We start from the raw sequence: 25,802 nt of genomic DNA on the forward strand, positions 1-25,802 counted from the left end.
AATACGTGTACTGCTTTTACTGGAAAAAATTGTTAAATTTCCATGGAAAAAATGTCAACCTTTTAGAGGCAAAAAGAAACACTCCTAGTAAATTGAATAAACACAAAAATATTTAATAAAATCTATTGTAAAATACAGCTGTAATCTTGAAACTCGCAAAAATAGGAAATGATTTTAAAATCAATGCATTTCCGGTATAGGGAACAACCGATTATTAAATCATTTTTCTTAAAAGGTTACACTACGACGCACAGTGTGTGTGTGTCAAAGGGTTTCTTAAAGTATGAAATCGATCTTCGAATAACGCCTATAAGTTTGGTACGTGTTTCCATTTGATAGTGCTCATGTATACACGGGGTATTTCGTTAATAGTTCTTTAATAAAGAGCTAGACCACACAAGCGCTTTTTTCAGTTCTTTTTTTTACATTTTTCGGATTGGCCACGATTAATGTAGAATTCTATATAAGGTAATTCATTTTAACCAATATAGGCAATTATCACAAAAACTATTAAAAATATGGAAATATATTTTAAATAAAATTACTTTATCTTTAAGGGGTATGTACCTAAAGCGATAACATATTTTGATTTGATCCCGAAGCGTTATTTGAAATTTATTTTGAGTTTTTTAAATCGAACCCTATATTTTTTAAAACATATATATTCTTATAACTTCTCAGTATTTTACAAAAATACGATCAGTCTGTTATTTCATCTGGTGGTTGTTCACTATAAATGTTTCGAGTTTTGATTGTATTAAGGGTGTGGATTTGGTTAAAGTAAAATGGTTGACGACTATTCATACACTTGCATAGTCGTTCATCTACTTATAGTTTTAAATTTAATTATTACTGGATGAAATGATATAATGTAGTATTCTAGAAAACTTGTAAGAAAAGCTACAAGAAATTGTAGTAAACAAATACAACATTCCATTTATAAAACTCGAGATGACCTTCGTATGACCTTCAAATGACGTTTCAAGTTTAAACTTACGATACTATCTTATGTCCCCTTTAAAGCTAAAATACTTTTATTTAATACAATTAGCTTTATTTTCTGTAATTCTTGAGATAGTTTCCTGTAACTATTAAAATGAATCACTCCGTATAATTTAAAATATATCTTGCGATGATTTTTGAGTTCTGGCTTCATAAAACAAAACAAGCATCTAAACTAATAACACTTATAATGATTAGTTTTAATAGCACATGTTTTTATAAATATTTATTTTGTAGTTTATAATTTATAACTCACAAAGTCATTGTACACAACGGAAAATTGATTCGTGTGCGCGATTCAGCTAATTTCACTCTGTATTTTGACATAAAACTTGATATGTATTATACTGTAGCTAAACCACGCATAAAACAATTTCCGGTTGTATATGAATATATGTATTATTAATATACCGGGGGTATACAATACAACTATGGCAAATTTAAGTTCAGCCATAGCTTTTACCGGCCAACTGGATTTAAATTATAAACTTAAAATGCTCACAAATATCATTTTTTATAATTTTAAGTGGTTTCTAAAATAATTTTTATTTGTTCCAATTGAATTTACAAATTATCAAATATTTTTAACAAATATAAAATTATGACATTTTGTCCCGAAAAAAATATTAGTATATTAAAGTTAAAAAAAATACATTTAGATCTACGTGAATTTTTTGAAAATTATATTTATAATTATCTAGACTGCTTCTTTGTTATTATATTTGTTAATAAGCGTATACTAGAAGGTAAAATATTGCGATATTATATATAAAAATGTCCAAATTGATGCTTCATATTAATATATTTTTTTCAAACCTTATTTTAATTATTCATTTAACGGAATAAAAAGATGATAAGGGTATGGTATATTATCTAAAATACTGATATATTTGGAAATAAAGATAAACATTACTACCCGTTGAATACAGCAGAACAAAAAACAATTAATAAGATTTTGTAACATAGAGCCTTCCCCAAACTCAATTATATTAATTGCGTTACCTATTTTTTCACATTTTATTGATGACACATTGTTAACTATTGTAAGAATAAGTAATTATTATAAAATTGTTTAACTTTGAATATGGGGGATAATTTCCATTATTGACCTATATTCTTAAAATTTTTAATAATCTGACAATTTTTGGTAACTCTATTTGGTCTTTGCGCTAAAGTACATTGATATACGCAATAGCTACTCTGATTTTATTGTTATTGAATTGTTGAGAAAGTATTGGGAAATTTAGGGTAGGAGTCGAATCTGTAAAAGAATAACTACTATGTACATTTATCTCTGTTTAATAAAACAATACTTCTAAAGATCTTTTCTTAGATTTATAATTTTATAACTCTAAGTTATAGCTCTATTGTACACTATAAGTGCCTAAATAAATGGGTGTATGATTAAAATTAAGTATCAGCTAAATCTTGGTAAATTTAATACAATATAAATAGTATATTCAAAAGAATACACAATTTTACTGAAATTATAACAAGTCGTATTGAATAAAATCTAAAAAAGAATTGAATTTCTCATTTTTGTAAAATACATTTATTTCATGGCTAAAATAAACTTATTATAAATCGCATTTTAATATCGAGTAATAAAATAATACAATTGCCAATCTAATTATTTATTAATAATTACATTGTTCGTAAAGCCTGCATTGCATCTACAATCTGTTGTAATTCAGCTTCACTATTAATTAACTTCTCTTTATTACTATTTTGAATGTCAATTGGAACTTTAATTTTATAATCAGGAACAAGCATATTTTGTTTTATTTTTTGGATTATATCATTTAGTTGTTCCTCCTTTTTTGCTATCCTTTCTAATTCTTTCCTTGGATCAATCAAGCCCTATTTACATAAACGTTAAATTAACATGAGTTTAAAAATATATAGTTATATTTTTGTTAATTATGATTACATTACCTTGAGTAGAAGATGTACTTGAAGTTTATCCGTAATCATGACTATTGCGTAACCTACAGGAGCTTCTTCGAATTTTAAAATTGAGTATGATAAAACATTAATCAAGACTTCATAAGTAACAATTTTCCTTTTTAATTCATTATCGTGGCAAACAATAAAAGCTTCAGTTTTTGTTTTATTTGGTAAATTATAAGTAGCGCGAGTTGATCTAATCTTCTTTATTACCTTATGGGCAAAGTCAACATCCTTTTCTAACTCTTCATTTCTCCAAGGACACTGAAATGAAATTGAAAACCACCTTATTTCAGCTTAGATTAACGATAATCTAACTGATTCTACTTAAGATTAAATATTCTATTACCTCTATCACATCTGGATATGGACTCACACATATACTAGGGTATAATTGAGTTTCACGGGGTAATCTTTGATAAAGCTCCTCCGTTATAAACGGCATAAATGGACTTAATAAACGCAGACCAACATCCAGAACTTTAAATAAAATTCTTCTCGATGTAAATCTGGTATTTTCGCTACCTGTTTGAAATACTGGTTTGAGATATTCCTGCAAAAAAAAGCAAAAACATACAACAATAGAAAATGTCATTAAATTAGAAAATAATTTACAAATAATTATTGAAATTTACCAAGTAAACATCACAGACATCATATAACCATAAATTATAACAAGCTGTTGTGGCTAAGGCAAAATCGTAATTGGCTAATGCATTGTCACATGTATTTACGGCGTAGCTAAGCCTGGATAATATCCACAAATCCACATTACTTTCTTCATCTGTCAACTAAAAATACAGTAAAAATTAATAAGAGCGTAACTATAGAGTTTATGGTTATATTACAATAATCATATTTAATAATAATATTAATTATTATTTTTAACTTTTTATTTACTAAAAAAGGGGGAGACTCTCGCTAGTTAATTTTCAGACGGCGTGCCCACCTTAAAGGGAGTAATATCTTGAAGGGAAGAAGACCTTGACTCAGATGAATATCTTGCTAGTACATCATCTTTTTCTAAACGAAAAGCTGATTTTTCTTTTCCATTAAACGTCTTTAAATGCTTATACCACCGATGAAGATGTGGATATTTACTATAATCAACTTTTAAAAAGTTTAATGCTTTATAAACCTTAACATCCGCTTGCGATGGAATGTGGCCATCGATATAAGAATATTCGGCCAAATAATTATTCAATGCATTTTGCACACATGATTCGTTCAGTGACTGCCGATACCATTCGACGTCACCGATTTTATTGGTGCTTTTGTTCTATGAACATATATATATACACATATATATATATATATATACGTTGTATGAGAACGTAAATGAAATTTACTATATTTTAAAACTACTGGGCTACAGCCCAAAATGAAATAAAAAAATATTATATCTTATATTTATAGCTTACCACAAAATAATCACTTGGAAATTTAAAGTTTCCGAGGAACATCAACGCAAACTTCGTTGCATTCCAAAGCTTATTGCAGAAAAATCTGTATCCTTGAACACGAAGTATATCAAGATTGATATCACGCCCTTGGGTAGTATAAGCACAAAGTGCAAATCGTAAAGCATCTGTTCCACATTCAGGGATTCCTTGTGGATAATCACGTTTCTGACCATCAATAGCACGTTTCAACTCTTTAGAATCTAAATTGGAGTCTGATGTTAATTGTTTATGCAGGTCCTAAATAAAAATATATTATTCTTTTTTTGTCTTTTTTAGAATAAGGAAAATAAATTAAGAAATCAATGAATGTGTAAGTACCTCTAAAGAAATTCCACTTATCACATCCATTGGATCAATTACATTACCTAAGGATTTACTCATTTTTCTGCCATGTGCGTCTCTTACCATTGCATGTAAATATACTTCTCTAAAAAATGTATTAAACAATACTATTGAAAAAAATAAACAAAGAAAAGAAACAAACAACTGCGATGCGAATAAAATGTTCTAGCTTACTTGAATGGCAGCTTGCCTAGAAGGGTTTGACCAAAGAAAACCATTCTTGCCACCCAAAAAAAAATTATATCGCTACCCGTTTCTAATAAAGTACCTGGATAGAAAGCTTCTAGATCTTCGGTCTGAAATAATTTTTTTTTTTTATTTATTTTGAACTAAAATATATTTTTCTAAATGTAAAACTAAAAATTTACTTTATTAGGCCATCCAAAAATAGCAAATGGGAATAGACCAGATGAAAACCAAGTGTCTAAAACATCTGGATCTTGATCTAGTTGAACTTCATTTACGTTCACATTTAGCTTCTGTGCTGCTTTTTCTTTGGCTTCATTTTCAGATCTTCCGCTTACCCAAATATCATTTTCTGACTGTGATAATAATATTATTATAATAAAATTAAGTAGTCGTATTAGAACATTTGCACTTTTCTTTTAATACAATTACCTCATTAATAGTTGAAGAGTCATCGATTTTGACTTTGTAAGCAGGAATACGATGACCCCACCACAATTGACGCGATATACACCAGTCCCGCATGCCTTCCATCCAATAATACCAAGTTTTTTGATATTGCTCAGGTATAATTTTTAACTCCCCATTCTTAACAGCTTTGATTGCTTTTACAGCCATATCATCACATTTGACATACCTTCAAATTAAATTAAAACAGTAATTTACATATTTTTACAAACTCTACAATAAGGATTACATAAAAGTTACCATTGTGGCTTTATTAATGGCTCAACGACATCCTTTGAACGACTACACATTGGTACAACCATTGGATTATCTTTGCTTTCAATATATAAATTTCTTTTTTTTAATTCTCCGATAATTGCTTTTCTAGCTTCAAACCTTTTCATGCCCTAAATTATAAATCAAAATTTTAACCTAATAACTTCATAAAATAAATTGTATCCAAAGAGTAATATTACCGTGAATTCTCCATAATCTCCCACAATAAATCCTTCATCATCGAAAATTGTTACAAACGGAAGATTATGTTTTTTTCCGACTTCGTAATCATTATGATCGTGAGCAGGAGTGACTTTTACAGCACCTTTTATTAAAATATATTCATATATAAATTATTTCTGATTAACAATGAATATATAACTTTTCATCATATTAAATCTGCCACACATTGTGGCTTTAATTTATAATACCTGTTCCAAATTCCATATCAACAAATTCATCTCCAATAATAGGTATTTTTCTATTACAAAAAGGATGGTTTGCATATTTTCCAATAAGCTGATTGTATCTAGAATCTTTTGGATGAACAGCTATGGCAGTGTCACCAAGCATAGTTTCAATACGTGTTGTTGCTACAATTAATTTAGCATCTGAATCAATCAATTCATAAGCAAATAACACCAAAACACCAAATTCCACTTTATCCTTATACCCAGGAATTGCAAGCAGAGTCTTTCCTATTAATTCAATTTTATCTACCTGAAATAAATTTTTGTTTATATATTTCATGTTTTTTATTTTCTATATTACTAAATTACTAACTTCAATGTCTGATATCGCGCTCTTCAGGGTGCATGACCAATTAACCAAACGGTTACTTCTATAAATTAAACCCCTATCATGTAGTTGCACAAAAGCTTCAGTGACAGCCTGACACATTTTTGGATCCATTGTGAAACATGCACGATCCCAATCAACTGAGCTTCCCAGTTTTTTTAATTGCATATAAATTCTTTCCTCTTTCCTAAGAGCAATAATTAATTAATAAGTGTTTTATTAATTTTCTCCCATTATTAAAAAAAAATGTTGATTTACTCAGACTTCCATTGCCAAATTTTTTCAATGAATTTATCCCTGCCAATGTCATGTCTAGTTTTATGTTCTTCTTTCCATAGTCTTTTTTCTACTACTACTTGTGTGGCAATTCCTGCATGATCGCATCCAGGATTCCAGAGGGTAGTACGTCCTTTCATACGATTCCTAAGACAAAATTGTAAATATAAAATTAAAAAATAATTAAAGTAACTAAAAGAACTTTAAAATACCCTAAACCTCATGCTTCTTTTGAGAAAAAATCATTTACTGGTGGAATAAATAATTTTACTTCTTTTAAATTTGTGAATATAGTTCTTTTGTAGAATAATTTTTTATAATAATATATGTATAAATTTAAAAAATTAATTGTATATGTCTTTTATATCATCTCTCTCTCTCTCTCTCTCTCTCTGACCAGTTAATCATAGTGCAACCTATTACTTTTAGTAGTTTTAATAATTTTAGAGAAAACCCTTAATAATGAAGCTATTAAAGATTAAGAATCATTTAATTTGCAAATTTTATTCATTCCAGGGGGAATTTCAGCAAAGTCTACCAACAAAAAGTGCTAAATTTAAATTTGATACAAGAGCTGTTTTCTTAGAATTATTCATATTATCTAAATAACAGGTAATGTCATAATTAATTGTCTGCCAAGTATAATTACCATCTTGTAATTGCATCCTCAACTGCATTTGTTAATGCATGCCCAAGATGCAGAAATCCTGTTACATTTGGTGGTGGTATTACCATTACAAATTTGCCATTCAAATTTGGCTCCAATACACCTTGTCTCTAAAAAAAGTTTTAACATTTCAATAAAATCTGCAATTCTTGAATAAATTATAAAATTTAATGAAATGCATACACCATACTCCGGTTTAAAAAAACCTTCCTTCTCCCACCAAGAATACCAAGCTGCTTCAACATATTTTGGATTATAAGTATCTGGCATTACACAAGATACACATTTTTTTTCTCCAGGACTTGTATTCAATGTATAATTTGTTACTTCCTTTATCTCCTTCTTTTTATCAAATTTCTATAGTTTAAGTAAAATATCTATATTAGAAAGATATTAAAATGTAAACACTACTACTTTTTGGTAAAAAAATATATTTCTAATGTATTACATATACTTTATATTAATGATGATTACAAAAGCAGATGAAATAAACAGTATGTATAAAATGTTAAATCATTGAGGAATTTTGATACTTGAAAGCTACTGCACTAGTCTAACATTTCTCAAAACTAAAATAAATAAAGTTCTGCTTTACAGTTAAATGAGTATTGCTGTAAAATTAAATGATTTGTTAAACAAAATGCTAAAAAAACATTTACACTTTTACATTTGCACTGGATTTCATTTTATTACTTATATTTTTTTTTTAACTTTAATTTTATATAACAAATTTTTATTATGTTTATATTTCTGTTCAACTATGATTTGATATTTCAGCATTAATTACTCAACCATAATACAGATCTTTGTTTATTTCAATTCTGAGATGACTCGCCAGTATAATAAATATCTAGCGCGACAACTATCTTAAAACTAATAAACAAAATCTACATACTCCAAATTAACTGAAAATTGATAATGAAAAAATTCTATATGGAAAACAGTGATGTAATAAAATGGAAAAGGATAGTTTATAAAAAAATGTTAAATAATACTCTAATATTTAATTACCTCTAGCTTCTCCTTTGCTTTCACAGATTTATCAGATTCCTTCTTGTCTTGTTTATGTTTAAACTTTTCCAACTTTGCCATTTTCTTAGCCTCTTTCTGAAGTTGTTTAGCACTTTTTTCAGGTACATGAATTTCATTAGATTCTTCGCTTTTAACGTCAACCATTTTCCCTGAAGAACTGACAGCTTTTAAACAATTTTTGACTATGTAAAATATGGCCAATACGGACGATACAGTCAACGTGGTCAGGAGTCAGCACCAGTCAACACGTTAAATGTTAAATCACGAAAGTCCAGTGTCCACTGGTGTGTGTCCACTGTCGTCTGGGGGCGACTGGGGCCAACTGGGGGTCTGGGGCTGGGGCTGGGGCAGTCTGGGGTGGGGGCTGAGTTGCCGGGGGGCCGGGCACTGGCTAATATTTTAGCACGAAGGATATGAAAGCCATTAAGTTGATTAGAGCCATTGGAGGTGCGCTCACGGAATCGCTGTTTTACGTTACAGCGTTGACACACAAATGTATTTACTGTATGTACATACATACATACGGTATTATGATGTTACAATACTAACTCCATAGGTTAAGTAGAGAACGTCTAAAGAAGAGTTCTTTCAACGGCGTATTTTAATTGATGCAGTGATAAAGTTGCGCTAAGACAAATACTCTATATATTATTAATCGATAAACCAACGCTTCTTAAAATTATCTAATCAATCATATCAATTATTATTTTACTTAGCACATCTTAACTAATGTGCGGACATACCTACTGCTTTTCAATTTGATTTTCTAATTATAACTGTTATATTGGCACTATTGCGATCAACCGATAGGTTACTAACTTCTGATTTTACTATTAGGTTAATGTAGAATTTTTCGATAATATGCGTTTATTATTTGTAAATTAAATCGACTATTTATCGGTAAAAGTTTTATTTTTGTCATAATTTTTTTTATAATTTATTAAACACAGTAATAAGGTTTCAGTCAAAATTTTTCCCTGCTATCAAGATTGTTTACTTCTATTTAACGTTTATGGTGGCAGCCCTTAGAATTTTTCGCGGCAAGAAAGCCGGAGTGCGTCTTCTTTAGCCATACGAAACGCGGCGAACGTTTGGCTGTAGCGTCCATCAACCCAAAGTGTGTGTGATTGTAAAAGAAGCTTGCGAAATTGTTGCGTAAATAAGTAAGTATTATTACCTGAATTTTATTATTATTTCTTAAAGGTCATTAACAAAGTAATATTGTTTACATTTATTTTGCGCCATTATTTTTATTCTGACGCCATTTTGATCCACTAAATTTCACATTACCTTGGAACTTTCATTGCAATTATTGACATAACAGAAATATTGTTGGTATTTTTCAAACGTTTGATATTTTAACTCCTTAATTAATTTCTCAGAGATTTTATCCCGTTTTTAAATAGATTGTACTATTAATATAAAATAATTCCGTGTCCATTTCATTTTACACTTTACTATTGGCTGATTTCATTATTAAATTGTTGAAGGAAACTAAAAATAATGAGTAAGTCCAAGGAATCGCCAGAATCTCCAGAACCTCAAGAGTTCAGTGTGGAGAAAGTTTTGGACAGAAGAGTTATTAAGGGAAAGGTATTTTTGCTGTCTCACTACTTCTTAAACCTAACCGTGACAGAACCACCTTATGCAATATGATAAATTACAATTCATTTTTCTTAGGTGGAGTATTTTTTAAAATGGAAAGGATATTCTAATAATGATAACACTTGGGAGCCTGAGGAAAATTTGGACTGTCCTGATTTAATAGCTGAGTTCGAAGAACAACGCAAAAAGAAAGAGGCAGCAGCCAATTCTAAGCGTCATGATGAGCAAAAAAGAAGAAAAAGCTCGAGCACGCCAACACCTACTCAGGCTAAGAAAAAATTAACAGAAGAAAAAAAGGCAGAAGGTACCTTTTTAATTAAAAATGCTGAAACTTATTAATAAGTAGCATGATTTTTATTGTTTGCATATTTTTAGGCTTTGATAGAAATTTGGACCCTGAACGTATTATTGGAGCAACAGATTCAAGTGGAGAACTTATGTTCCTAATGAAGTGGAAAGGGACAGATGATGCAGACCTTGTACCTGCTCGTATAGCAAATGAGAAATGTCCGCAAATAGTAATAAAGTTCTATGAAGAACGACTAACATGGCACAGTCCAGCAAATGACGACGAAGGCTCAGCAAAAGCTGATCCAGAGTAGCACTTACCATTTTGAGACACTTTCACTCCTTCAAATTTGCGGAATATAACAACCTGGTGTTATAAATCTAGTTTTATTTGTCAATTCTCAGTGAAAGCATATATCTAGTAAGAGATACTGTTTTTTCTAAATTAAAGAAATACTGTAGTAATTTAAAAAAACTGTAAATTAACTGTATTTTTACCACTAGATGTATCATTTTAAAGCATTACTGATAATAACAGAAATGATACATTTTAACATTTGGCATTAATATTTCTGTGTATTCAATTTTGTTTTTATGTGGTTTAAAATAACAGTTTATGTACCTAGAATTACCTTAAAATATAATTAAAATTTGTTAAGTTCGAGGTTCAGAACATAGGATAATTAAGTTTAAGTGCATAAACACGTGTATTCTGATACCAAATTTTAATTGCAGTTTAAAACTGTACATGTATACTTATTTCCATGGCTACCATTAAACATTTCCATAATTATGATTAAACAAAAATTTTTTTTTAATTTGGTATAAAAATATTAAGCCCTTGAAATTTTTAGAAACAGTTTTATTTCCATTAGATTGTTATTCAATTTGACATTAAATTAGTATTAGACTTTTTACACTTATTTTCATAGTTATAAAGATTTGTATGGATTTATTTTTTAACAAAATTGAATAAAAGGCGTCAATGGATCTAAATAGCTTCCTTTACAGCTTTTTTCGGGAGAAATATTTCTATTTCTATTTTTATCTCTATTTCTATTTCTCTCTCTCTCTCTCTTTCTCTTTCTCTTTCTCTCGTTCTTCAGAAAACCGCAAAATATTTTGTTAACAAATGAAATTATAACTTCGTTGAGGTTTTCTAATTTATTAAATTAATACCTCTTCCTTTTTTTACCACATTTCACTGAAAATTTCTGAGTTTGGCTTCTTTTTATCCCTTGAAGGCGAAAATTTCTTTGCGTTTCCCAATTAATTTGTCTTCTATCAGCCCCATCAGCAGCACTAAATTCATTTGAACTACCCAGATTATAATTTTTTCCATAATTATTTTCAAGCATTTCCGCAAACTTCTCAGCAGACACGAATATATTTTCAGAAGTGTGTGTGTCTTTAACCTTTTTATTCTTTATTTTAACAAGCATGGCATTGCTCTCATCATCTTCATCTTCATCGTCATTGAACTCCATATCGCTCAAATCATCGTCTTCAATATCGTCCAAGTCTATATCACTTAGGTCTTGCAAACCTTTATCATCATCATTTACGTCTAGTAAATCATCACTTTCCATATTAGCATCTTCATCTTCGTCATGGTTATCATTATCTTCATCTTCGTCTTCCTCTTTATCACCTATGAAATAAGTCGTTAAAACAAAAAATTGTAACAATGTATAAAAAAGTAAAATATTTCTTGATTCAAATATTTTTACCTTTTTTAATATTTTTGACTGTTCTTATATCAGCTGCGATATCCAGATTTTCTAAGTCATCTAAATTATTCATTTTGTCAAGCATTTCATTGAACTCCTCACTATTAACACTGTCATTATCATCGTCCTCCCTTTTATCATTAGTTACTCCAGTTTCTTGTTTTTTCTTAAGGAACTTGTATAAAAATAATTCATCCACAGGTATATGGTCTTCCCTTTCATTTAAATATGCTGCACTGTCCACTGGTAAATTTCGTATACCTTTAGGAGTATAGCCTGCACGACGCGATAGCGGATCGTTTTTCTTTTGTACTTTTTTCTCCTCCAATTGCTTCGGATTTTTAAACACATAACGGTCTAAAAATCTAATTGATGCCAGATCTTCTAATGGATCTCCCGTATAATCTATTGTCTTCCCTGCAGTAATAAATTCAACTCAATAAAAGTGCTAATTATTAGTTTTATATTTTGATTACTCACCCAACATTATGGTTTTTGCAAATAAAGAGACACTAGGGTGAAAATGTGAAACTAAAGCAATAAGCTCAAAATTGAAACTTTTAATTGCATTGGAGTAAAGCGGATTGCGACAAAATGGGTCATATTCTTTCTTGTCTACTTCAATATTCACATCCTGCTCTTGTTTAATGTCATCTTTTATATGAACTGTTTCTGCATATGTATTGCATACAATATTTGTAATTAAATCTGAATCTTTTATGCTTGCAGGTAATTTAGGCTCATTAATATCATCAATGTAATCTGCCTTGTCTTCAATTGTTATCTCTCCTTCTACATCGATTACATTATGACTCTCTCTCTCCCTCTGCTGATTTAACTTTATATCCTCTTTCTTAATAGAAGTTTGTGTTTGGTCAAATATTACTTTTAAATCTTTCCGAACTTTTATCACACGTGATATTACATATAAAGTAGCACATGCCATGTTAGGTGGAAAATATAATGCTATTTGCAAGACTCGTTTAATATATGCTCGAAGGCGTAATATACTTTTATCTCTCTTCAATACGCGAAATAATAAATTTAAGAACATTGCACATTTGTTAGCAATTCCAATTTGCGGACATAGCAATTTTCTATAAAAAGCTGAATGAAACCTGTTCTCTCGAATATCATCTTTTTCCGTGATCTAGGAGAAACAACATGAATATTAATAGAGTTTAAGTTATTATACAATTCAAACACTTTTAATACTTACTTGGTATAATAAGCACAAAGCATTTAAAGCAGTATTAAATGACCCCATATGAACAATCTTATAAACAGAATCAATATGGTTTTGGATATTGATTGGAAATGTATTTGCAAAACGATAAGCTCTATTTACTCCTGTTAAAATTGCTGTCATCATTCTACTATCTGGTTCTCCTTTTTTTAAACAGGCTTTGAAAAATGCAAAATAAAGATCAATAAGAGCTACTGCTATTTCATGATCATCCTTACTTAAAACAAATTGTGTTAATAAACAAATTGCATAATATTGTGCTCTGGGTGACATATTTTTTCTGAATAAGAGTTTTTCTATTTCCTTTAAAAATATCATATTCATAACAGGATGCTCTTTCAATAATTTATTTAAGCAATATATTGTTTTTGATGCTATTTTACTAGAAGGATCACCAATTTTATTAACTATAAAGTCTAATAATTTATGTTCTTGTTCAGGATTTCCTATTAATAGATCTGTCATAATTGATATTGCTTTCTCACGATTAGCTTCCACTGTATCAGTTGCTATACTAGACAATGCAATAACAAATTTCTCATACTGTTCCTTTAATTGATCCTCAAAATACCATTGTGCTAACAATTTATTTCGTATTACAGGCTTTTTCTTATTGTCTTTAGATATTGCATCAATATTGTCAAGATCCTGTTCACTAAACTTAATCAATTTTCCATTAGGATATAACAAACAGGTTAAAAATAAATCTTTTAAAGCATTAATAACTTCATTGCATTGATTGCGCTTAGCTGTTTTAGCTTGGGATATTAAAGCAATTAGCTTTGAGATATTATATTTTGGCTCATCTTGTATTAGCACTATACTAGCTGCAATTTTATCTGCAGCTGTACCCTGTTTCATTGCAGTGTTTAACCATGCTGCTTCTGGATCTCGAGTCTTTGATTTTTTTAGATGATATGACTTTGATTCTGAATCAAAGTATCGTTTTGCTTCAGACAATAAATCAAATACTTCATTATCAGTTTTAGAATGTTTACATGGATTAAGTGTTTTAACGTAACCATCATACCATTTACCACTATTGTCATCGATATTGTTGTCATTTTTTCGATGCAACTAAAATAAAATTATTACAAAATGTTATATTTATAGAAGAATATAATCATTAATAAAAACACGAATTACAGTATAATAAAAATAATAGCAAGAATTGCTTTAAAGTCTTACAACTTACTTGAATCATTTTTTGAGCAAATATATATACCCCGTTAAATGATACCTGCTCCGTGTCTCGGCTATAACAGAATTGAACAGAATTAAGCAATGAGAGCATTAGCACTTCTTATATACCCTTTCAACTGCTGAGTGCTTGTCGCTGATTGGCTGACGTTGCCGCTGTTCAAAAACTTTCCGCTAGACAGTGCTGCCATAGTGCCGTAAAGGATCGTGTTTCAAAATTCACTAGCAGTACTGCGAATATCCTTCTGTCTTCTTTCAATGATTCATTCTTGACAAAGATATAGGCCGTGTTCCGTTATTGACTGTGAGTACTAGTAATCTATAGTTTGCGTGACATAAACTATAGATTTTCAGTATTCACAGTCAATAACGGAACACGGCCATAACGATATCCGCAGTACATACATACAACCAATGCCAGGTATGGCTTTTTCTAATGTTTCGATGCATTTAGGAACTGCTTTAAAAAGACACCAGCGCTCTTACTATGTAGTACTAAACGCGCGCCTATGTATAACTCATCCTCGCTTATCTCGTATATACACAATGGGAAATTAAATCATATGTAGCTCAGGCATCAGATAGTGTAGTAATGAATTAAATAATATAATTCAACCCGGGAAAGAAAACTATAGTATAATTAACGGGAATCCATATACCGACATTACAGGGCGAAAACTATTTCGCATGCAGCGTCGTCATTTGTTGACGGATTGTAAAGTTATTACAGGTTTTTGGGAATGCCAGAAGCTTATCTACTAAGTTACGTTAGGAAAATTAACAAAAAATGAAAAAAAATTTTTGTTTAAATAAATATATTAACATTATTGAGAAACAACAATTAAATCGCAAAATCCCCCAACGTACTTTACTAGATAATGTTCATACGTTTCCAAAAAGTCCACAAAAATGCAAATCTGTCAAGAAATGACGATGCTGCATGCAACATAAATAATGGAAGAATTTTGTGTTGGCGACTTCCCGAACACGAAATTCTTCCATTATTTATGTTGCATGCAGCATCGTCATTTCTTGACAGATTTGCATTTTTGTGGACTTTTTGGAAACGTATGAACATTATCTAGTAAAGTACGTTGGGGGATTTTGCGATTTAATTGTTGTTTCTCAATAATGTTAATATATTTATTTAAACAAAAAATTTTTTTCATTTTTTGTTAATTTTCCTAACGTAACTTAGTAGATAAGCTTCTGGCATTTCTAAAAACCTGTAATAACTTTACAATCCGTCAACAAATGACGACGCTGCATGCGAAATAGTTTTCGCCCTGTAATGTCGGTATACGGATTCCCGTTAAGGTGTGGTGTGCTCTTGGCACTTCTACAAGATTCCCAAAGATCAGAAAATTAATTCGAATCATTTACTAATCGGAAGGGATCTTGTAGAAGTGAGCCCCCCCACCACGACAAGGTGGCACACCGTCGGGGAGGGAGGCGGCGCCGCCTCACCTGAAACAAAAAGAAAACAAAAATATACTTGAAAAAACGAGTATTCAACCCGAAATGTGGAAGGATTTTCAAAGAAAATATTTCCACATTTCAGATTCTTATTAGGAATTTCAAAGACAGACAAAGATACAAAATTAATAAAGCATGCTACAAAAAGTGAATGTATAGAGAAACTAACTAAATTGTTACTTCTTTCTAGCTGTTAATTGAAAAGCTTCCTCCTCTCGAGCGTGAATGTTAATTCACACAAAGGTCAACCAGATCATGACTGATACTCTCCTCAGTGACTAATTACCCTTACATTCTTTGTCCCTTGGTGTGGATCCGAGTTGTCACACGAAGAACTACTACGTCGAGGAAACGATTTACACATCAATAAAGATGGACCCCTATTAGGTGAACTTAATGAGCCAACATCGAGAGTCCACAAGGACAAAGTAAGTAAGGGTTGATAGTCGCTGAAGGAGGATCAGCCCGAGCCAGTTGACACTCGAGAGTCCACTTCTCAATAAACACCTGTACTTGAATTAACAATGAATGAAAATAATAAGATTAAATTTATCTATCCTTGAAATTATTTAAATAAATGTGGACTTAAGTAAACGGACTGGTAATTAAGCGGTACTCGTTGACAGCCTTGTCCTACAAGAGTCCTTCCTAAAACATAAAATAAATTAAACAAGTATGCGAAATAAAAAAATAAATTATTTGCCAGTACGTCCTCTCCCGATGATGTCCCGATTCCAAGTGAGGGTTTGACTTGGTCCAACCCAGGATGGCAATGGCGCATGATTAGTGTTGGATTTATGTCGACATTGGGAAAATGCGGTCACTATCCATGGCTCTCTCCCGCTCCAACTGAAACAGAAAGAAAACCAAAATAAAATTGAAAAAACGAGTATTCAACCCGAAATGTGGAAGGATTTTCAAGGAAAATATTTCCACATTTCAGATTCTAATTGGGAATTTCAAGGACAGACAAAGATATAAATTAATGAAGCATGCTACAAAAAGTGAATGAACAGAGAAGCTAACGAAATTGTTACTTCTTTCCAGCGGTTAGTTGAGAAGCTTCCTCCTCTCGAGCGTGAATGTTAATTCACACAAAGGTCGACCAGATCACGGCTGATACTCTCCTCAGTGACTAATTACCCTTACATTCTTTGTCCCTTGGTGTGGATCCGAGTTGTCACACGAAGAACTACTACGTCGAGGAAACGATTTACACATCAATAAAGATGGACCCCTATTAGGTGAACTTAATGAGCCAACGTCGAGAGTCCACAAGGACAAAGTAAGTAAGGGTTGATAGTCGCTGAAGGAGGATCAGCCCGAGCCAGTTGACACTCGAGAGTCCACTTCTCAATAAACACCTGTACTTGAATTAACAATGAATGAAAATAATAAGATTAAATTTATCTATCCTTGAAATTATTTAAATAAATGTGGACTTAAGTAAACGGACTGGTAATTAAGCCGTACTCGTTGACAGCCTTGTCCTACAAGAGTCCTTCCTAAAACATAAAATAAATTAAACAAGTATGCGAAATAAAAAAATAAATTATTTGCCAGTACGTCCTCTCCCGATGATGTCCCGATTCCAAGTGAGGGTTTGACTTGGTCCAACCCAGGATGGCAATGGCGCATGATTAGTGTTGGATTTATGTCGACATTGGGAAAATGCGGTCACTATCCATGGCTCTCTCCCGCTCCAACTGAAACAGAAAGAAAACCAAAATAAAATTGAAAAAACGAGTATTCAACCCGAAATGTGGAAGGATTTTCAAGGAAAATATTTCCACATTTCAGATTCTAATTGGGAATTTCAAGGACAGACAAAGATATAAATTAATGAAGCATGCTACAAAAAGTGAATGAACAGAGAAGCTAACGAAATTGTTACTTCTTTCCAGCGGTTAGTTGAGAAGCTTCCACCTCTCGAGCGTGAATGTTAATTCACACAAAGGTCGACCAGATCACGGCTGATACTCTCCTCAGTGACTAATTACCCTTACATTCTTTGTCCCTTGGTGTGGATCCGAGTTGTCACACGAAGAACTACTACGTCGAGGAAACGATTTACACATCAATAAAGATGGACCCCTATTAGGTGAACTTAATGAGCCAACGTCGAGAGTCCACAAGGACAAAGTAAGTAAGGGTTGATAGTCGCTGAAGGAGGATCAGCCCGAGCCAGTTGACACTCGAGAGTCCACTTCTCAATAAACACCTGTACTTGAATTAACAATGAATGAAAATAATAAGATTAAATTTATCTATCCTTGAAATTATTTAAATAAATGTGGACTTAAGTAAACGGACTGGTAATTAAGCCGTACTCGTTGACAGCCTTGTCCTACAAGAGTCCTTCCTAAAACATAAAATAAATTAAACAAGTATGCGAAATAAAAAAATAAATTATTTGCCAGTACGTCCTCTCCCGATGATGTCCCGATTCCAAGTGAGGGTTTGACTTGGTCCAACCCAGGATGGCAATGGCGCATGATTAGTGTTGGATTTATGTCGACATTGGGAAAATGCGGTCACTATCCATGGCTCTCTCCCGCTCCAACTGAAACAGAAAGAAAACCAAAATAAAATTGAAAAAACGAGTATTCAACCCGAAATGTGGAAGGATTTTCAAGGAAAATATTTCCACATTTCAGATTCTAATTGGGAATTTCAAGGACAGACAAAGATATAAATTAATGAAGCATGCTACAAAAAGTGAATGAACAGAGAAGCTAACGAAATTGTTACTTCTTTCCAGCGGTTAGTTGAGAAGCTTCCTCCTCTCGAGCGTGAATGTTAATTCACACAAAGGTCGACCAGATCACGGCTGATACTCTCCTCAGTGACTAATAACCCTTACTTTCTTTGTCCCTTGGTGTGGATCCGAGTTGTCACACGAAGAACTACTACGTCGAGGAAACGATTTACACATCAATAAAGATGGACCCCTATTAGGTGAACTTAATGAGCCAACATCGAGAGTCCACAAGGACAAAGTAAGTAAGGGTTGATAGTCGCTGAAGGAGGATCAGCCCGAGCCAGTTGACACTCGAGAGTCCACTTCTCAATAAACACCTGTACTTGAATTAACAATGAATTAAAGTAATAAAAGTAAATTGGCCTATCCTTGAAATTATTTAAATAAATGTGGACTTAAGTAAGCGGAGAGTGTTTACTTCCTACTACTTGGTAGCCTTGTCCTATAAGCGTCCTTCCTAAAACATAAAATAAATTAAACAAGTATGAGAAATAAGAAAAGAATGTATTTGCCTGTACCTCTTCCTCCTACGACGGCTCGACTCCGAATGATGGTTTGACTCACTCAAACCCAGGGTGACAAGGGCGCATGATAGGTGTCGATTCGTTATAGGGTTTATATCGTTATTGGATACGGGGTCACTATCCATGGTCCTCTAGCGCTCGACCTGAAACAAACAAAAAAATTAGAATAAATTTGGAAAAAACGAGAATTCAACCCGAAATGTGGAAGGATTTTCAAGGAAAATATTCCCACATTTCAGATTCTAATTAGAAATTTCAAGGACAGACAAAGATAAAAATTAATAAAGCATGCTACAAAAAGTGAATGAAAACAGAAGCTAACGAAATTGTTACTTCTTTCCAGCGGTTAATTGAAAAGCTTCCTCCTCTCGAGCGTGAATGTTAATTCACACAAAGGTCAACCAGATCATGACTGATACTCTCCTCAGTGACTAATTACCCTTACATTCTTTGTCCCTTGGTGTGGATCCGAGTTGTCACACGAAGAACTACTACGTCGAGGAAACGATTTACACATCAATAAAAATGGACCCCTATTAGGTGAACTTAATGAGCCAACGTCGAGAGTCCACAAGGACAAAGTAAGTAAGGGTTGATAGTCGCTGAAGGAGGATCAGCCCGAGCCAGTTGACACTCGAGAGTCCACTTCTCAATAAACACCTGTACTTGAATTAACAATGAATGAAAATAATAAGATTAAATTTATCTATCCTTGAAATTATTTAAATAAATGTGGACTTAAGTAAACGGACTGGTAATTAAGCCGTACTCGTTGACAGCCTTGTCCTACAAGAGTCCTTCCTAAAACATAAAATAAATTAAACAAGTATGCGAAATAAAAAAATAAATTATTTGCCAGTACGTCCTCTCCCGATGATGTCCCGATTCCAAGTGAGGGTTTGACTTGGTCCAACCCAGGATGGCAATGGCGCATGATTAGTGTTGGATTTATGTCGACATTGGGAAAATGCGGTCACTATCCATTGCTCTCTCCCGCTCCAACTGAAACAGAAAGAAAACAAAAGTATACTTGAAAAAACGAGTATTCAACCCGAAATGTGGAAGGATTTTCAAAGAAAATATTTCCACATTTAAGATTCTAATTAGGAATTTCAAAGACAGACAAAGATATAAATTAATAAAGCATGCTACAAAAAGTGAATGAATAGAGAAACTAACTAAATTGTTACTTCTTTCTAGCTGTTAATTGAAAAGCTTCCTCCTCTCGAGCGTGAATGTTAATTCACACAGAGGTCAACCAGATCATGACTGATACTCTCCTCAGTGACTAATTACCCTTACATTCTTTGTCCCTTGGTGTGGATCCGAGTTGTCACACGAAGAACTACTACGTCGAGGAAACGATTTACACATCAATAAAGATGGACCCCTATTAGGTGAACTTAATGAGCCAACATCGAGAGTCCACAAGGACAAAGTAAGTAAGGGTTGATAGTCGCTGAAGGAGGATCAGCCCGAGCCAGTTGACACTCGAGAGTCCACTTCTCAATAAACACCTGTACTTGAATTAACAATGAATTAAAGTAATAAAAGTAAATTGGCCTATCCTTGAAATTATTTAAATAAATGTGGACTTAAGTAAGCGGAGAGTGTTTACTTCCTACTACTTGGTAGCCTTGTCCTATAAGCGTCCTTCCTAAAACATAAAATAAATTAAACAAGTATGAGAAATAAGAAAAGAATGTATTTGCCTGTACCTCTTCCTCCTACGACGGCTCGACTCCGAATGATGGTTTGACTCACTCAAACCCAGGGTGACAAGGGCGCATGATAGGTGTCGATTCGTTATAGGGTTTATATCGTTATTGGATACGGGGTCACTATCCATGGTCCTCTAGCGCTCGACCTGAAACAAACAAAAAAATTAGAATAAATTTGGAAAAAACGAGAATTCAACCCGAAATGTGGAAGGATTTTCAAGGAAAATATTCCCACATTTCAGATTCTAATTAGAAATTTCAAGGACAGACAAAGATAAAAATTAATAAAGCATGCTACAAAAAGTGAATGAAAACAGAAGCTAACGAAATTGTTACTTCTTTCCAGCGGTTAATTGAAAAGCTTCCTCCTCTCGAGCGTGAATGTTAATTCACACAAAGGTCAACCAGATCATGACTGATACTCTCCTCAGTGACTAATTACCCTTACATTCTTTGTCCCTTGGTGTGGATCCGAGTTGTCACACGAAGAACTACTACGTCGAGGAAACGATTTACACATCAATAAAAATGGACCCCTATTAGGTGAACTTAATGAGCCAACGTCGAGAGTCCACAAGGACAAAGTAAGTAAGGGTTGATAGTCGCTGAAGGAGGATCAGCCCGAGCCAGTTGACACTCGAGAGTCCACTTCTCAATAAACACCTGTACTTGAATTAACAATGAATGAAAATAATAAGATTAAATTTATCTATCCTTGAAATTATTTAAATAAATGTGGACTTAAGTAAACGGACTGGTAATTAAGCCGTACTCGTTGACAGCCTTGTCCTACAAGAGTCCTTCCTAAAACATAAAATAAATTAAACAAGTATGCGAAATAAAAAAATAAATTATTTGCCAGTACGTCCTCTCCCGATGATGTCCCGATTCCAAGTGAGGGTTTGACTTGGTCCAACCCAGGATGGCAATGGCGCATGATTAGTGTTGGATTTATGTCGACATTGGGAAAATGCGGTCACTATCCATTGCTCTCTCCCGCTCCAACTGAAACAGAAAGAAAACAAAAGTATACTTGAAAAAACGAGTATTCAACCCGAAATGTGGAAGGATTTTCAAAGAAAATATTTCCACATTTAAGATTCTAATTAGGAATTTCAAAGACAGACAAAGATATAAATTAATAAAGCATGCTACAAAAAGTGAATGAATAGAGAAACTAACTAAATTGTTACTTCTTTCTAGCTGTTAATTGAAAAGCTTCCTCCTCTCGAGCGTGAATGTTAATTCACACAGAGGTCAACCAGATCATGACTGATACTCTCCTCAGTGACTAATTACCCTTACATTCTTTGTCCCTTGGTGTGGATCCGAGTTGTCACACGAAGAACTACTACGTCGAGGAAACGATTTACACATCAATAAAGATGGACCCCTATTAGGTGAACTTAATGAGCCAACGTCGAGAGTCCACAAGGACAAAGTAAGTAAGGGTTGATAGTCGCTGAAGGAGGATCAGCCCGAGCCAGTTGACACTCGAGAGTCCACTTCTCAATAAACACCTTTACTTGAATTAACAATGAATGAAAATAATAAGATTAAATTTATCTATCCTTGAAATTATTTAAATAAATGTGGACTTAAGTAAACGGACAGGTAATTAAGCCTTACTCGTTGACAGCCTTGCCCTATACTTGTCCCTCTTAAAACTTAAAAAAATTAATCAAGTATGAAAAGTAGAAAAATAATTAGGATATTTGTCAGTACGTCCTCCTCTGATTACGGTTTGACTCCAAATAATGGTTTGTCTTTCTCCAACTGATGGAGAAAAGGGTACAGGGTTGGTATGAATTCCATATCGAATATATATCGATATTGGACAGTTTTGCTACTAGGAATAGTCCTCTTCCACTCCACCTGAAAATAAGAAATGTTAATAAAATTTGAAAAAACGAGTATTTAACCTGAAATATGGAAGGTTTTTCAAACAAAATATTTCCATATTTCATTTTATAATTTGGTATTTCAAGAACTGGCAAAAATGGTATTTAATACGAAGATTCTACCAAAAACATACGATTATACAAAAAAAAGGGAAAATGGTATTTGATTCTAGTTATTAATTGAGATGCATCTTTCTCTCGAGAGAGTGAACGTTAATTCAATCAAGATGTGCCTTTATTAGTTGAACTGGACATGTGGGAAGTAGAATCTCCGTGGAAAATGAAGTTGAGGTGATTCCCTTTATTTTAAAAGGAATTAAGAAACCTGAAATTGATACCCTACCTAATACCGAAAACTATAATGACTATCTAATTCACAAAGCTAAAGAGCCTACATATAACGCAAATCTAAACCTAATGAAAAACAGAAAATACGCGCAAAATAGAAATAGACGATACGGAGGATCTGAAAAACATTAAAAACAAAACAAGAAATGATTTTAACCGAAGAATGGCCAACTGTAACCTACTGATAGGTTTTTGGTCATTCTTTAGTTAATAAAAAAAATTTTCACGGTTTTACCCGTGGGACTCACTCATTCAGCGAATTCCCAGCCATAATTCATACATATTCTGCGATAATACCGAAGATGGGAATGGTGATGTTGATGGCGATGATAATGGCGTTTATGATGACGATGGAGATGAGGACGCTGATGTTATGCACTCGCGAAAAAATGATTTTTAAACGGCACTTCGCGAATTCTTTTTAAGGTACACTTCTCGCGACAACCGCACTACGCGACGAGCACTTCACGACTGACACTACGAGACTCGGATTATTCAAAAGGCACTACGCGACGCGATTTCTTTTTAACGTACACTACCGGGATAACCGCACTACGCGACGAGCAGTTCACGACTGTCACTGCAAATTCTAATTTATAAATCAGCAGTGCGCTACGCGATTTCTTTTTAACGTACACTACGCAGGAGAACCGCACTACGCGACGAGCACTTCACAACTGACACTACAGACTCGGATTCTTAAATCAGCAGTGCACTACGCGATTTCTTTTTAACGTACACTACGCAGGAGACCTGCACTACGCGACGAGCAGTTCACGACTGACACTACAGACTCGGATTTTTAAAGTAGCAGTGCACTACGCGATTTCTTTTAAACGTACACTACGCGGAAGAACCGCACTCCGCGACGAACACTTATCGACTGACACTACGAAACTCGGATTATTCAAAAGGCACTACGCGACGCGATTTCTTTTTAACGTACACTACCGGGATAACCGCACTACGCGACGAGCAGTTCACGACTGTCACTGCAAATTCTAATTTATAAATCAGCAGTGCGCTACGCGATTTCTTTTTAACGTACACTACGCAGGAGAACCGCACTACGCGACGAGCACTTCACAACTGACACTACAGACTCGGATTCTTAAATCAGCAGTGCGCTACGCGATTTCTTTTTAACGAACACTACCGGGACAACCGCACTACGCGACGAGCAGTTCACGACTATCACTACAGATTCTGATTTTTAAATCAGCAGTGCGCGACACGATTTCTTTTAAACGTACACTACGCGGAAGAACCGCACTCCGCGACGAACACTTATCGACTGACACTACGAAACTCGGATTATTCAAAAGGCACTACGCGACGCGATTTCTTTTTAACGTACACTACCGGGATAACCGCACTACGCGACGAGCAGTTCACGACTGTCACTGCAAATTCTAATTTATAAATCAGCAGTGCGCTACGCGATTTCTTTTTAACGTACACTACGCAGGAGAACCGCACTACGCGACGAGCACTTCACAACTGACACTACAGACTCGGATTCTTAAATCAGCAGTGCGCTACGCGATTTCTTTTTAACGAACACTACCGGGACAACCGCACTACGCGACGAGCAGTTCACGACTATCACTACAGATTCTGATTTTTAAATCAGCAGTGCGCGACGCGATTTTTTTTAACGTGTCCTATGCGGGACAACCGCACCCGTGACAAACACTTATCGACTGACACTACGAAACTCGGATTATTCAAAAGGCACCACGCGACGCGATTTCTTTTTAACGTACACTACCAAGACAACCGTACTACGCGACGAACACTTCACGACTGACACAACGAGACTCGGATTATTCAAACGGTATGCGCGACGCGAATTTTATTTCAACGTATACTACGCGGGACAACCGCACTCCGCGACGAGCACTTCACGACTGACACTAAAAGACTCGGATTTTTCAAACTGCACTGCGCGACGCGATTTGTCTTTAACGTATACTACGCGGGACAACCGCACTCCGCGACGAACACTTATCGACTGACACTACGAAACTCGGATTATTCAAAAGGCACTACGCGACGCGATTTCTTTTTAACATACACTACCGGGACAACCGCACTACGCGACGAGCAGTTCACGACTGACACTACAGACTCGGATTTTTAAAGTAGCAGTGCGCTACGCGATTTCTTTTTAACGAACACTACGCGAGAGAACCGCACTACGCGACGAGCACTTCACAACTGACACTTCGAGACTTGGATTTTTAATGTAGCAGTGCGCTACGCGATTTCTTTTTAACGTACACTACCGGGACAACCGCACTACGCGACGAGCAGTTCACGACTGACACTACAGACTCGGATTTTTAAAGCAGCTGGGCGCTACGCGATTTCTTTTTAACGTACACTACGCAGGAGAACCGCACTACGCGACGAGCAGTTCACAACTGTCATTACAAATTCTGATTTTTAAATCAGCAGTGCACTACGCGATTTCTTTTTAACGTACACTACGCAGGAGAACTGCACTACGCGACGAGCAGTTCACGACTGACACTACAGACTCGGATTTTTAAAGTAGCAGTGC

General features: G+C 33.8%; 3 protein-coding genes across 6 annotated transcripts; 1 reads left to right on the plus strand and 2 right to left on the minus strand.

Annotated features, from left to right (window-relative positions):
- Nucleotides 1–11: 11 nt before the first annotated feature.
- LOC136785380 (valine--tRNA ligase-like) lies at nt 12–8,731 on the minus strand. Of its 2 annotated transcripts, XM_066746408.1 has the most exons (18): nt 8,416–8,731; nt 7,588–7,761; nt 7,387–7,514; nt 6,720–6,884; nt 6,447–6,648; nt 6,095–6,383; nt 5,864–5,988; nt 5,649–5,794; nt 5,373–5,577; nt 5,123–5,296; nt 4,929–5,050; nt 4,731–4,839; nt 4,371–4,649; nt 3,899–4,228; nt 3,585–3,740; nt 3,299–3,502; nt 2,938–3,213; nt 12–2,862 (listed from the first exon to the last, which is right to left on the minus strand). In XM_066746408.1, exons 1-18 carry the CDS (start codon nt 8,578–8,580, stop codon nt 2,647–2,649), a joined length of 3,465 nt encoding a protein of 1,154 aa, XP_066602505.1. In that variant the 5' UTR covers nt 8,581–8,731; the 3' UTR covers nt 12–2,646. The 2 variants fall into 2 exon arrangements, with proteins under 2 accessions (XP_066602505.1, XP_066602506.1); XM_066746409.1 differs by lacking the exon at nt 3,899–4,228.
- Nucleotides 8,732–9,339: 608 nt separating this feature from the next.
- On the plus strand, nt 9,340–11,045 carry LOC136785381 (chromobox protein homolog 1-like). Its single transcript, XM_066746410.1, has 4 exons — nt 9,340–9,599; nt 9,927–10,029; nt 10,117–10,345; nt 10,417–11,045. Exons 2-4 carry the CDS (start codon nt 9,940–9,942, stop codon nt 10,641–10,643), a joined length of 546 nt encoding a protein of 181 aa, XP_066602507.1. The 5' UTR covers nt 9,340–9,599; nt 9,927–9,939; the 3' UTR covers nt 10,644–11,045.
- Nucleotides 11,046–11,174: 129 nt separating this feature from the next.
- Nucleotides 11,175–14,578, minus strand: LOC136785379 (CCAAT/enhancer-binding protein zeta-like). Of its 3 annotated transcripts, none has more exons than XM_066746407.1 (6): nt 14,501–14,578; nt 14,336–14,382; nt 13,279–14,255; nt 12,540–13,209; nt 12,060–12,476; nt 11,175–11,980 (listed from the first exon to the last, which is right to left on the minus strand). In XM_066746407.1, exons 2-6 carry the CDS (start codon nt 14,367–14,369, stop codon nt 11,502–11,504), a joined length of 2,577 nt encoding a protein of 858 aa, XP_066602504.1. In that variant the 5' UTR covers nt 14,370–14,382; nt 14,501–14,578; the 3' UTR covers nt 11,175–11,501. The 3 variants fall into 3 exon arrangements, with proteins under 3 accessions (XP_066602504.1, XP_066602502.1, XP_066602501.1); XM_066746405.1 differs by having other exon boundaries at nt 12,540–12,798; nt 12,865–13,209; nt 13,279–14,382; nt 14,501–14,572; XM_066746404.1 differs by having other exon boundaries at nt 13,279–14,382; nt 14,501–14,572.
- Between the last annotated feature and the right edge of the window lie 11,224 nt (nt 14,579–25,802).

Source organism: Prorops nasuta, unplaced genomic scaffold, assembly GCF_024137725.1.
Source record: "Prorops nasuta isolate Cenicafe-Biocafe unplaced genomic scaffold, Cenicafe_Pnas_1.2 PNAS00296, whole genome shotgun sequence".
NCBI lineage: Eukaryota > Metazoa > Arthropoda > Insecta > Hymenoptera > Bethylidae > Prorops > Prorops nasuta.